Below are 13,636 nucleotides of genomic sequence, written 5' to 3' on the forward strand. Positions count from 1 at the left end.
TAGTTTTCAAATATGTCATAGAACAAGTTACCTTTGTAAATACAGGAGCAGCAATTATAGGTCTTCCATCCAGTCCTTGCAAATAATTAGTGGGGCTTTGAGCCTGTAGATTGCAAAACATCACATGATGATGTTTAGGTGTACAGAGGCTATTTCTCTATATACAGGAGAGACATGCTTTTGGAATGACACAAAAGAGATTTTGGTGGGTGAAGTCCAAAGAAAAATATTTAATGCAACGAATAAAAGTTGCTCTGTTATAGACAACTGGTAGTGGTCCTTCTAGATGCGTTACTGCTGAGTAACAAAAATGCTGTTATTGCCTTATTGCCTTATTGAGTTAATCATGGCAAGGAAAACTTCAATACAGTGTATTATAACACCTGTCATTAACACTTCACTAAGGCAAATCTATGTAGACTGCTTGATGGTAGTCTCCTTTTAAAAATTCTTACAAAATATTTGTGAATGTTAATAAGGAAAATTTAAGTCAAGTCATGTGTGTGACTGCTACTGTAATTCTTCTCCTTTGCCAAAACCAAACAATTCACAGGGGTGGAATGTCACTCTGTTGACCCAACTGAACAAAATCAGAATGAAATTGTTCTCCTCCTGGAAAACTTGCTCATATAAGTTGATTAATAGAGTTTTTCATTTTAGTGAAATAGAAGCTGCCCCAGAATAGCAGAACTAGTGATTCAGTACCCCAGGAAACATAGCCAAATTTTATAGATGGTGTCTTATAAGCCAACAAGCTTAAAAGTGGTAATTTTTGAGATAACTATCAGTCTTGACTTAGGCAACCTCTGTCAAAATGGCCAAATGTCACAAAGGCTTAATTCTATTCTCTTTGTAGTCAAAAGTAAATGTGCATTACTTCACCTGTTCAGTATCTGTTTATTGGTTACCACCTAATGCTAGGCTATAAACATTGAAAAAGCAGTGTAAAGCAAGTTTCTCATCAACTTTTCTGTTTTATTTTTCAGTAAATATGGCTATTCTTTCAATTAGGAAAGAATTCATAGTTATGAATATTCTGACAGTTTGCAACAAAAAGAACTACAAAAGCATGCTAACGTTAATTGGAAACTCTTCAATATGGATATTAAAATGTTGTGTGGTAAATAAGCATATCTGCATGTAAAGTAAACATAGTACTAAAATGATTTAGCTTAAAATAAGTTTCAGTGAAAGAAAATGATTTGAAGTGAGTTCTGTAGAAAGGGAGATGAAAAAGTTTTAGGCTGCCGCTATTGACAGTGAATGAGTCAGTCTGCAGCGTGAAGACGCCAGTGAGTTGATTTACACATCCAAGTGCCCTTCACGGCATGCAGTCTCTGACTTGCTGGAGTGCACACAGATTCCCGCCGCTGGCTGAGCTAGCAGCAGCTGCTGCTTCTGCTCACTGCCGCAGAGATGCCTGTAACCTGGGGATGAAAGGTTCCCTTCCCTTTGCCAGGTGCTAAAGGTTAGCTGGCAGGCAGGACCTCTCTTCTGTGTATGTAACTACTGTATGGCTGTGAGGCTCAAAGCTGAAGTTCAACAGCAGAGTGAAAACTAGAAAATTTGGGTCTTCTGAGTCACAAACTGTAGAAGAAACACCTTTTTAAGAGCTTGCTTTTGGTCCTTGAAATTCACCGTGTTGTCTCCCTTACCTGCTTAACTGGTGTTGACACAGGCTGGACAGGTACAGACACAGGCTGAACCATGGCAGATGGTGCCTTGGAGGTTTCTTGGTGCTTGGTTGTAGCTCTAATAGCAGGAGATGCTGCTTTCAAGGAGCTGTCATCTGGCTTTGGTTTGCTGTGAAATATTAACCAAAAACAAGTTTTCTAGTTGGAAGATAGAGCTACGTGTGTGTCCCTTTGTTATGTCTGTCCCAGTTACATGTCAGCCTCAGCCTCACTTCTGGGATTGAATTCCGATTGGTCTAAACTGATATGTACTCCTAGATAAACTGCATTTTATAATTTTATAAGAATCAGGCTGTATATCTTGCCGCTCTAATCTCTCAAACTTAGTTCAGTTACACCAAATGTAATAAATGGCCTCAATTATTAGTGTGGCTTGAAAGCTGCTGTTACCAGCTCTGAGCAGCATGAGAGTGTGATGCCAGTTTCTCAGAGGGCAATGCTAGTTTCTCTTGCACTGCTTCCTGAGCCTATAAGGTAATGAAAATACTGTTGCCTGCTTGGATACAGATTCAATAATTTACTGCTGAAAAATAAAAGGAGAGGGGTATGCTTTCTGACCAACATATCATGCAATTTTGGTAGTGTACAAGTTGGCACCTCCTCACTTCTAGGTTGTTTCTATATGGAAGTAAAAGAGTTGAGCCTATTTATTTTTATTGCCAAGTAAAATAATGCAGACAATGAAGAGATGGTCTTTTTCTTCAGTTTGAGGTATGCACTGGCTGCTCTGGAATGTACCACAGGTTCCCCCAGGAAAGCCAGCCTTCAAACCAGAGGAAGACTTACTCAGAGTGAACGTACAATTGTTACGATCACCGATTTCTTTTGTGAAACTGTGCACATTTTTTGCACCTATTCTCATATTAATTCCCTTTAATTACAGGTGTTGAAATTCATGTGACAAACGCTGGAAGCTAAGCAAAAATAAAGACCCTCTGATTATACCCAAACCTGGTCTTCCATAATTCTATCATTTGAGGACATCCAACTACAATGCCAGAGCATCGTTCTTTTTTCCCTAAGAAATACAGGCTGCAATACGTTACTTCACAATTTAATGAGGTAAGCAACCTAGAGATGGCATCAAGTGATCAGGATCATGGTCAACAGTATATTAACACCTAATGAGATGAATAAAAAAAACCATGAGACATTTGGAAAAGTCTGAGCTAGCGCTATGAAAAACTTAGCAATTGGTCCCAAAATCTCTGAGATCTTCTTGATCTTAAGTTTTATATTGCATTTATCAAGTTTATCAAATTTTATATGACACTTATCAAAGTCCATAAGCCAATCCAGTCTGGAGTATTTTGTGACTTAGAAGTAAAAATCACCTAAGACAGGATTTGCTGTCAGCCTGAGGTCAGTCAAACACACTGCAGTGTTTTGTATTTGCAATTTAAAAGAAAATGACATTTGTAATGTGTATGACCCTCCCTTATAAATAATGGAAAAAACCCAGGGTGCACAAGTCTGTCTGATTAAAATTTGCTCTTTATATAGCACTCGTTGCTTTTGGGATTGAATTAATGCATACAAAGGTGTTCAAAATAAAAGATGTATTCTTTTAGTTTTCAGCTGGTCTTTCCAGTTAATAGAAAGGCTTTGATTCTGAAAGACTGTAGATTCTAACAGCATTGGATCAGGTTCTAAATGCAGAGGGAATGGATTTCATGTGGGAAAAGGGAAATTATTTCCCAGGTTTTAGATTACATCTGACACCTTTTCTTTCCTTTTATAAGTAAGTAGTCTTTTATACCCATCATTTCAGTTTACTCCAGTTCATATGTATTAATTTCCTTATCTAAAATCTAAATAATCCCTGTATAGCCATCTCCCGCCAAAGACTTCATGACACCATATTTTCCTGTGAGAAATTTTACTACACTGTTTTTCCAAGTCAGATGCTTAAATCAGCATTTAATTTGAGTCCAGTCAAATGGCATCTATTTTTAGTAAATTAATTTTAGTAGTTTAATCTTTAAGGTAACATATTACTTCTTACGTTTATATTTAATATTAAAGTTTCCATTTTTAAGCTGAAGTTGAAGACACATAAGCAAACGTGAATTTGTTCCATACTACTTGTAAAGCAAACAAACACACAAACAAACCCCAACCCAAACAATTCAAACAAATCCCAAACAAAAGCCTAATGTTAGCAAAATATTAATGGAAACTGAAACGTCACACTTGTGGGGTTTTTAACTGTAAGAAATATGGAAGAGGTAATTGATTTTAAACTTACTGATACATTTCGTCTTTGATGGTTTCACCTTCAGAGTCAGATGAAGAGACTCCTATGAAAAAGAAAAAAAAAAATCACTTAGCAGAGGGTTTTTTGGAGAAGTTTATCTATGAATGATACAAACCTTTATTCATATTTCCTCTAGCGCATTCTAAGGATATGTACTATAAAGCTATGCCAAAACAAAAAATCACATTGCAGTGGAAATGAACCAATGTTGCATACTGGATAAGATGCAGAACTGCTATTGACATAAGACAGATTTGGGATAAGGTGCAACTGAAATGAGGAAAACAGCATCCAAGAGTGAATGTATACCTGTCTTCCTCAGGTTCTCTTTAAAATACCACTAGTATGATTTCGTCTTTAATTGCTGTTGTGAATCAAGTTTTTTCAAGCTTTTTTCCCTCAGACGCCTGATACTACCAGTTTAAAAAAAAAAGGGGGGCGGAAAAAAAGAGAGAAACCTGGAGTCGTAGCTATTTTTCTTAAACTAGTGACTTGTAGCACAGTTTGGGGAAGATACTAGCTCAGTTTCCCAACAGCTGTCTTAACTGAGACATTTTACAGTTCTGATTTAGCCTTCACTGCATTTGGAATGTGCATTTTCTCTGCAGTTCCTGCCATTGAGCATCTCCATCAGCCATGGCTTCCATCCAACATCCACTGAGTTAGGTGAAAGCAGGCCTTGGCCCCAGTCTTGAGAACTAGTAAATCGCTGCCAAGCACAAACATCTCCCATTAATGTCAGGGGCAGTGCAGATACTAAAAAAGGATTCGTCCTTTTACTGTCAGATTAGAGATGTGAAAGAAGAATAACAGTGGAGCAAAATTAACCTTCTATGAAGTAGGGTAGGTGCTTTAAATTATGAATGGTCCCACTTGTTGTCAGTGATGGTAGTCATACTATATTTCTCTGCCTGAGAAATGGTAAAAAGGCAAAAGGAAAAAAAAAAGATTCTATGTGTTTATTTTAAATTTGTAATCCTGCTAGCACAATGATGGATGCAATCTAAAACTTTACCCAAAAAAGTGTTAAAAAGAAATATAATAAATAGACCTCTCTTAAGCCAAGAAGTGTATATTAAAAACATAGGGAGAAAGAAGACAGACCTAAATTTGCAGCTATATATTCTGTTTTATTTGCAGCATCTATTGTGCTAGTAAAATATCAAATTGCTGGCGTGTTTATTTTGCTTATAATGTCCCAATAGCAGGCTAGGATGAAGCTATCCTATATTCAATTTGTAATAATGACTGTAGGAAAAAGGGAGTAATAAGAATTAGACACAAAGTTTAGGTTCTTATATTTCTGTAGAGTAACCACAGACAAAACATATAAGGTGGCATCAGAATCTGAATATTTCTAGACTTCGATCTTGCAATGAGACATATAAAATCTCTGGGAAGCAACACAATAAAATTATATGTGAAGGGCAGTCACTTGTCTGAAGAGTATTTTGCAGAGAAATAATAAATACGTTAATAATGATGAAAAGTGTTGACTCCCTGTTATGTATTTTTTGTGACAAATCTGTTACAGTTAACATACAAAATACATAATTGTATCTTAATCCTGTATGATTAATTTCAACAGTCAATTTCCACAACAATTCTAACATTACCTTCTATGTAAATCTCTGCAGAAGTGGAGTCTGTTCCATAGATGTTTGAAGCAAAGCACGAGTAACGTCCTGTATCCTCCTCAAAAGCTTCAACAATAACCAATGAGTGTTGATCACCTGTCTGGATAATTTGAATGTCTGGTGAGTTTTCAAGCTCCTTCCCTTCACAGTACCACCTGCAAGGTAAAAAATATTGTTTATCAGTGCAAACAACTTGACAACTAGAATGACAATGTTGGAAGTCTTTCTGATGACAAAATGAGTGGGGTTTAGCCTGAAGGTTCTGACAGAGTACTGCAGGCAAGTGTTGAATCTACAGTCATAGGAATAAAATATGATTTTCCTAATACTCAGTTACAGCAAATAATAGAGCTCCTTTCTTTGCAGTATTTAAACATACTTACAAACTAGTTTATGTAAGTGACTGTAGCACACGTTTTTCTTGATATACAGATTTCAATAGCAGAGTAGAAGAGCTCTGAATTTGTAACGCTATCAGTTCCAGCTCTGAATTTCTCTTGTACATTCAGATCTGTGTTGTGGCTTAAACTGTAGCAAAAACCCCCAAACCCTAAGCAAGTAAATTTCCCTCAAACTTCTAATTCCAAAGTTCATGTTGATTCAGAATGTGAATGTAATTTACTCTAATGTTACTCTTTGTTTTGCCATATGTTTAAGGCAATCTGCTTTTTACAAAAGATGGCATAAGTATATCTCAAGGAGAGATGATCTATTACAATAGAGAGGTACTTCCTTAAAGGGACATGGCCAGTGAGACAGCTGGACCTTGAATTCTTTTCTGCATCATATTGCTGTTTCTCTTTTAAACCAAGCTATGCATCCAAGAAAATATTGGGCCCTTTAGAGACTTCATGCTCTCATCTAAGGCATTTTTAAGTCCCTCAGTGTTCAGAAGGATTCTTTCAGTAGAAAATGCAAGAATCCAAGCAAAAGTAAAAGCAACACCTGAAAAGACAGCTCCATGGGATGTGTTAATGACAGTAACCATCAGCTCAACCTGAGAGCTAGGAGGAGGGGCGAGCAGGCCTGATTGCTATTGCTTGTTCATATGGAAAAGACAGAACAGAAAGAGAAAAAGCAGGTGGGTTTGCAGAACCAAATTCAAATTTAAGAAGACATTCTAGGTTTTATAGAGAAGGTGTAGTACTGTGTATAGGGATCCAGAGTTAAATGTTTGGGCTGATACTCACAAGTACCTGTATTTTTAGGTAACTAGCTAAATTTGAAAAGCCAAATGAAGATGCATTCATCTTCACTGTAACTTTTCTCATAAACATAAATAGATATGAAACTCCAGAAAAATATTTTTATTTTCTGTTTACTGCTGCTTTCTTAACTAGGTATGGTTGATTAATGCATCTTATGCCTGTGTGGGTGGGGACTGTCATACGGATAACATTTTTTATTCAATTGTTTTTTTAAAAATGAATAATCATTTTATCCATCTTTATATGGTAACTTGATAAAAGTACCTGATAGATTTTGAGTGCAAACAAAAGTTATCAAAGCAATGGCAAATGTATTTACTATTATATATTACAGCAAATAAGATTAGTTGTGGAAAGATAAAGAAATGTTTTTGAGTAATAAATTGTAATAATTCATATTTCCTGGCTCATACTATAAGGTACTTTGATACATTTCCATCTCAGATAATTTAGGGAAAAAAAAAATTGTTTAACCATTCAATTGTATTCACCTCTTGGAAGCACAACTTTTTACAACAGTTTGTGCTACAAATTGAGCATGAAGAAAACCCCAAATTGATACCTTGGAGAAAACAAACCCTATAAGACGGTCCATACCAATGGAAAACCAGAATTTAACATAAGTAAAATGGAGAATTGAAAAAGGAGCTTCAGAGGGACTATGAGGTATGAAGGAGTACAGATCTGGAATTTAAATGCTGATTACATAGCTAAGAAGTAAACCATGCACTATTTGTGCACCATCAGTCCTAGCCATTGAGCATGGCTTGCTTAAAGTAGACAGAGTATTCCCCAGCCCACTTCGAGTTGCACATTAGCATAATCTGTAGCTGTACAGTCAACTGACTTGAATGTACAGCTTGGAAAGTGTACAGATATGCCTGTTAGGGAGGGAAGCTCCTGCACGGTAGAATGAATCATACTGCTTAACACAATTTCCCTTTTAGAAAGGCAAACGTTTGTAGCTAGAGAGCTGGAGCTTAAAAGTCTTGGTTTGTGTCTACATCTGCTCGCTTATCCTATTTTACAATCGTCCATTGTAACAATAATTGAAAATGGCTCTAAGAAAATGACTGCTATGAATTTAACATTTCTGATGGCAATGGACAGTTGTATAGTAAATATCATCATGTCAAAAGAGGATGCCAGAAGGGTGTAAAATGTCCCAGTTCTCTTCCCTGACATTTCGCAGCTAAAGTACAGCTTTGCTTCACTAAAAGATATCCACATCCTTCTTGCAGGGTTTTACCCATGAGAAACTGGCACTGCTTTATGTGGAGAACTTCAACCAAAGTTACTAATTTCTTTTTCATTTGAACCTTAGGGCTCTGATAGACAAGCTCTTGCAGATCTGGTGGCAGTACTTTAAAATGTTAAAATCCTGTTGCTGACTTCTTTGCTGGAGTTTTCTTGCTCTGAAGCAAGAATATGTTCCCAGGCCCAGCTGCCCCAGTTCTGGTCTGATGAAAATGGGTTTGCATCAGGACACTAGACATGTGAATCTAGGATAACGGAACCATACAAATTCTCCTATATATCACTTTTGGTAAATGTTAATAACCATAAAAGAAGGGACTGAGCAGTCAGGAGGCTGCAGCTGCATTGTAAATTGCCAGAGGTGTTTGCTTGAACTCAGTGTGAGCCATGATGTTAAGGGTTTATTCTTCTGTCCCTCCGAAGTTTGACATAGCTCGTTTTCTACCAATCTTGTGGGCAAAATGAGATGCTCCAAGGTACTTTCTGTCAGTCGTTCTGCCTAGGACAAAACTTTACTTCAGGATAGCTTTCATGCCACTTCTGAAACCTCAATGGAACCTGTTTAATGTACTTCACAATACCCTGTAAACAGTGTTCTGGACATTAACCAAACCCATACAACGTGCAACACCTTTGGAAATTTAAGAGACAGCTGTCATCATACAAAAGGGAGTCATAACATCAGCACATATCCTAGGATGCTGGGTGAGCTAGCACATGTAAAAAGATAAATAAGAACTTATTGGGTGTTCTGGCTCAGACTGCAAGTCCATCTAACCCAGCATGCTGTCTTGACAGTGGCCAAAAGCAGATACTTGCAGAAGAGTATAAGAACAGAGCAAGTATATACATATATATGTATGTATATTCATATATTGCTCCGGAGTATCTAGACATTCTCTTTATCTTTTTTTATCTTTTTGTTTTTATCTTTTATCTACTATTCTCTTCCTTTTTTAGAAGGTGTGAAGCAGCACTTAGAAATAATTTAAAAAGGCAAAATCACTGGTCTTTAAAATTATTATTTATGAACTACCTCTCTTTTAAAGGATTTCACTATCGCAGTACCATTGCCATTATTTTCTAGGAGACTAGATTGTGTGGTTCTTCACTAACATTTATTTTACAAATCCTGCTTTTTATTTATGTCATCTTTATTTTGAAAGAATTTGTTTGCACTTCCATTCAAAATATGTTTTCTTCAAAAATAATGATCTTTCTAGCTTCTTCTGCTTGAGCTGTAGTGTTCATATTCCATCATAACCCAGTCAGGAACCTTCAGATCCTCTAATACAAGCCTCTTCGAACAGAAGGAAAAGCTACATCTGTTTTAGACTTTGCCCCTAATGACTTGCACAAATCTGGTATTTTCGCCACTAATAATTAGGTACAATGGGATTTTTTGACTGCCTCCCAGAAGTGCATATTACATTTGCTTTTCTGTTCAGTGATATCTTTATAAACTTGTGTATACAGACATCATAGGTAGTTGTGGAGTCCTTGGTATCTAGAACACAAACATCTAGTGCCTTGGATAAAGGAACAACTCTATCATGAGTACATAGAGGAAACATTTAACAATCCCAAGGGAAAAGTATGGTAATGTGCATTACAGGGTTGATTGAAAAGGTCCTTTGAAATGGATTAATGCTGTTTTTAAGTTCCAGACCAGGAAATTATATAGGATTCCTGTGATCCCAAAGGGGGAATTTTTTAAATTCTATGTACAACATGGTTTTTCTTCTGTTGTTTTCACGATTTGCAATTGGTGATAGTTGACAAGGTCATATTTTCAGGAGAGAAGACCTAAGGTTCATGCACAGTTATATTACTGCAAGCACAAATTGGGTATATGAATGTACAAGTTGCCTTTTAGGTGTGTAATTCATGTAGGCAACTCTGTACTTTGGGAGCTGAGTCATGGCACTTACTCATGTCTTTTTATATACCTACCTCATGCCTCTTCCTTATAATGTAGTCTTGTTTTAGCATGTTAACTTTAGCAGATATGAAAAACCATTAAAGAGAGTGCCCGAGTTCTAGAATTTTATTTCATTTTCAGCAGCACCTTTTCAGAACATTAAAACAACTTATGAGGTACCGTGATACTGTATTTTTGTGTCCACTCAAGTGTGTCTCCTCACTGCTTTATGTGACACATAAAGCAAAACACATTACACAAAATGCTGCAATAATCACCAGTAAGATATAAGAACTCTTTGTGTTTCTACTGATCAGCTTTTCCAATTCACCTGTTGTGTTTGTGTAGAGATAAGTCTGTATCGCATGCCTTTGTGAGGCACAATTCTAATTTCCTATGAGCAAAATTAAATACACCACGTAAGCTATTTCTTCCAGTTATTTTAGTAGTATGTGAGTAGTATATTCCTTTAGTAGACTCAAGCAGACAAAGAAGCAAGATTGAGTTAATTCTTTTCTTTGCAGTTATTTTTTCCTCTGACTAGTCCAAAATTTGCAAGTAAGTGATTTAAAACTTCAGGAATAAACTTCTGTTTCAAATCTGTGTTTTGTTCTCCTATGTGTTCTTTAGTCACTATTTTCACCGTAATGTTAAAGTACTTTGAGATTAAGCCAAGAAAAAGTGTGTGCTACATGTGTGTTATCTCTTCACAATGCTTGTAAATGAAAAAAACAATTCTCTCTTGTAGAATTAAGCTTTACGTAAATCTTTGGTGTGACCATATGTACTCCTTGCTTATTAACATTTTATTTTATTCTTACCATCAAAATGTTGTACGTGGTAGTAATGAAATGTCAGTTCCAACGGGAGTTCTGACATTGAGATACGTGGCATGACTGAAGTAGCAATACTCTCTGTCACTGACATTTCATTCCTGCCATGAATTGTAATGATAGCTTCATCATACAAGGCAGGTTCACATTAAGCACAAGTAGTGTCATCTGCTGTGCCAAATTCATCCTAGGTCTTAACCCATTGACTTGACTGGAGTTGCATGTAAGAGAAGTTTGGTGCTCTAGGCTTTGAGCACTAAAACAGATAAATGTTTTCATTTGGCAGCCAGGAAAAAAAAAAATTAATCAATCTTACGTGATTTCAGTCTCTCAAAATCTGTAATTAGTTGCAGATCTAGTCTCCTTAAACAAAGCAGCACTAAAATGCACATTTTAAGCTTTGTATGCCTATGTTAAAGAATGTTTTCATGGAAACCTTATGACATACAGCCTGTTTTTAGAACATCAAATCCTCATGACAGTTCCAGGATAGCTATGTATGCCAAACCATGCAATGTGATTCATAAGTAAAATTAACCTAGGAGTGATGTGCCAAACAGTTTGGAAAAATGTAGGCACCTCTGAACTTGAGGGAGCTCAGTGGAGAGGAGTGAATGTCACACCTATCATTACTCACACAGAAACAGCGCTGTAGAAGGAAGCATGAAAAGGAGGTCATCGAAACCTTTAACACTTTGGAAATATGCTACACGCTTCTGTTAAATGCTTATTTCTAACCTGTGGTATAGTCAGAGTAAAGTAATCAATCAATAATTGTACCAGTTCTCTTTAATTGCAAGCTATGTTTGAGCTAGCTAGAGGCCCATATACTATAGTATCAATCTTTGTTCATCTCTTCTATGTCACTGCATTCAGATAATGATACTGAAAAATGGGTAATGTTTCATTGAAATTTCTTTCTAGATAGGTAGTCTTAACGAGCTTCCTCTAACATGTGGGCTTGTTATATTAAGGCTGAGTTATCTTAAAAAGTGGTTGGACAGTTCTATCTGTATTCAGCCAAGCAGGATTTAGCTTTCCGTATACTGGTCCTTCACATCAGTTCCCAGTTTCTTCTCTTGCTCCACCATCCCATTTTCTGTCCCTCAGTGAGCCCTCGTATATACCAGACAGTTACCTAAAAGCCTGCAAATTATACTGCTTTATCACCACCAAAAATATTTTGACCCTGATCCATCGTGAATGTCATTTACAGCATTTTTTACATCATCAATTTTGTTTTGTACTGTCTTGCTTTCAGATGTGGTATCTGTCCATCCTATTTTCCAGTCCTTTCCATTCCTGTGATCAGCTTCTTTTTAAATCTGATGTCTCTAATTTCTCTCTTGTAATCCCCATTGCATCAGTTTAACCATCTGATTGCTCCTAGTGTTGACTGAGAAACTACATTACAGAGCTTGTTGAGTCTTGTTCTTGTTTCACAATGCTCTGAGTTCCCGCAATACCATTTCTACATTGTAAGTGTATATATTATAAGCATTTTAAGTAACTTGGGATTCCTTTCTGTGGTTAGGAAGTTCGTTTTAAGTCAAAGGATGCAGGCAAGCATGCATTAGCACACATGTGTCCCAAGGATGCTTGTTTACTAAGCTTGGTCATTCAGCTAAGTTGAAGAAGAAATGCCTCAAAGCCAGTCAGCGTTAAGCTTTCTTTCATCAGTTGCCACCTTGCCAGTTAGTCTTTTCCTATGTCTACTGATTTTTGTGTCTCTCTTACTTATCTATTAGAATTCTTCTCTCCCTGCCCAGCTCCAACAGATACTGAACTAACTCACCACAGACCTCAGAAAACTGTTACCCTCAAAGGAAGACAAATTTCCTGTTCTGAGCCCAGTTCTGGACACAGATCTGCAACTATGGCCAACAAGATGCTTCCTTCACTATTTTGGAAGCTTTGCCCAGCAGATCAAAGACAAGCACTATTTTTAGTGAAAAAAACCTGCATTCTCATGCTCCCCATGGTTAATGGAACACATACCCCAAAGTACATTAAATTTTCTGGTTTTCTCATGCTCTAGCAGTGACTAAAAAGGCCACAATCACTGGAAGCACATGAATATTTATCACTCAGACAAGTGAATTTTTTATACCCTTTCTTAGTGTTACTCCTACACATTGGTGGAGTTGAAAAAATCTTGGATGACCAAGACAAAAGTTTTGTTAACAAACAATTATGATCAAGAAACTCTGTTCAAGCAGCTAACATTCCCAGCTTTCTCCTTAATATAGCATGCACACATGCACACAATAACACAGGGGGAGCGAGAATTCCAATTTACCCCCTTGTGATTTATCTTTTATTTGTTAGTTTACATTGTGAAACTGAAAGCTGAGCCTGATCATTTTCTTAAGCTTGACTGCTTGGGACTGATTTTCCCTATGGAACTTCTTTCTCCCCGTCTCTACTTCCATTGGCATTGGGGCATCAGTGTGCGAGTTCTGGACTTCTGTGTTAGCTCCTCTAAACTCTGATCTGGCTACAAAGCATGAGTCAGAAAACCAAGCATGCATTTCTTTTTGGTGCAGTGTATTATCATCGATAGAGTCTGATGGATGCTTATTCTATAAAAGTGTAACTGTTCACAAAAGTACCTTATTTTATCATTTACTGTGAACAAAATCAAATGTTACGATAGAAATTTAAATGGAAAAGCTTCAGTTTTGTTGGGACAAAAATAGACCCAAGTTACAAAGATGCCTTCTCGTCCAATTCTGTGGAATCAAGTGGTCCCTGAATTGGGTGCATAGGCATCCTGGCCATCCCTGGATACTCCATGGGATGAGTCATTGTTCCTGGGTTCTCTGATCT

The 13,636-nt window shown here is 36.9% G+C and overlaps 1 protein-coding gene across 1 annotated transcript in view; it reads right to left on the bottom strand.

Moving 5' to 3' along the window:
- The window catches only part of MYPN (myopalladin), a gene marked incomplete at its 5' end in the record, with an annotated part of 48,331 nt that overhangs the window by 31,405 nt on the left and 3,290 nt on the right, over positions 1 to 13,636 (bottom strand). The window contains 4 exons of the mRNA XM_082002012.1: positions 32 to 103; positions 1,656 to 1,803; positions 3,943 to 3,994; positions 5,568 to 5,743. Of these exons, the coding sequence (XP_081858138.1) occupies positions 32 to 103; positions 1,656 to 1,803; positions 3,943 to 3,994; positions 5,568 to 5,743 (448 nt within the window). The remainder of the gene's footprint in view (positions 1 to 31; positions 104 to 1,655; positions 1,804 to 3,942; positions 3,995 to 5,567; positions 5,744 to 13,636) is intronic.

Source organism: Phaethon aethereus, assembly GCF_964289735.1.
Source record: "Phaethon aethereus genome assembly, chromosome: 7".
Lineage (NCBI taxonomy): Eukaryota > Metazoa > Chordata > Aves > Phaethontiformes > Phaethontidae > Phaethon > Phaethon aethereus.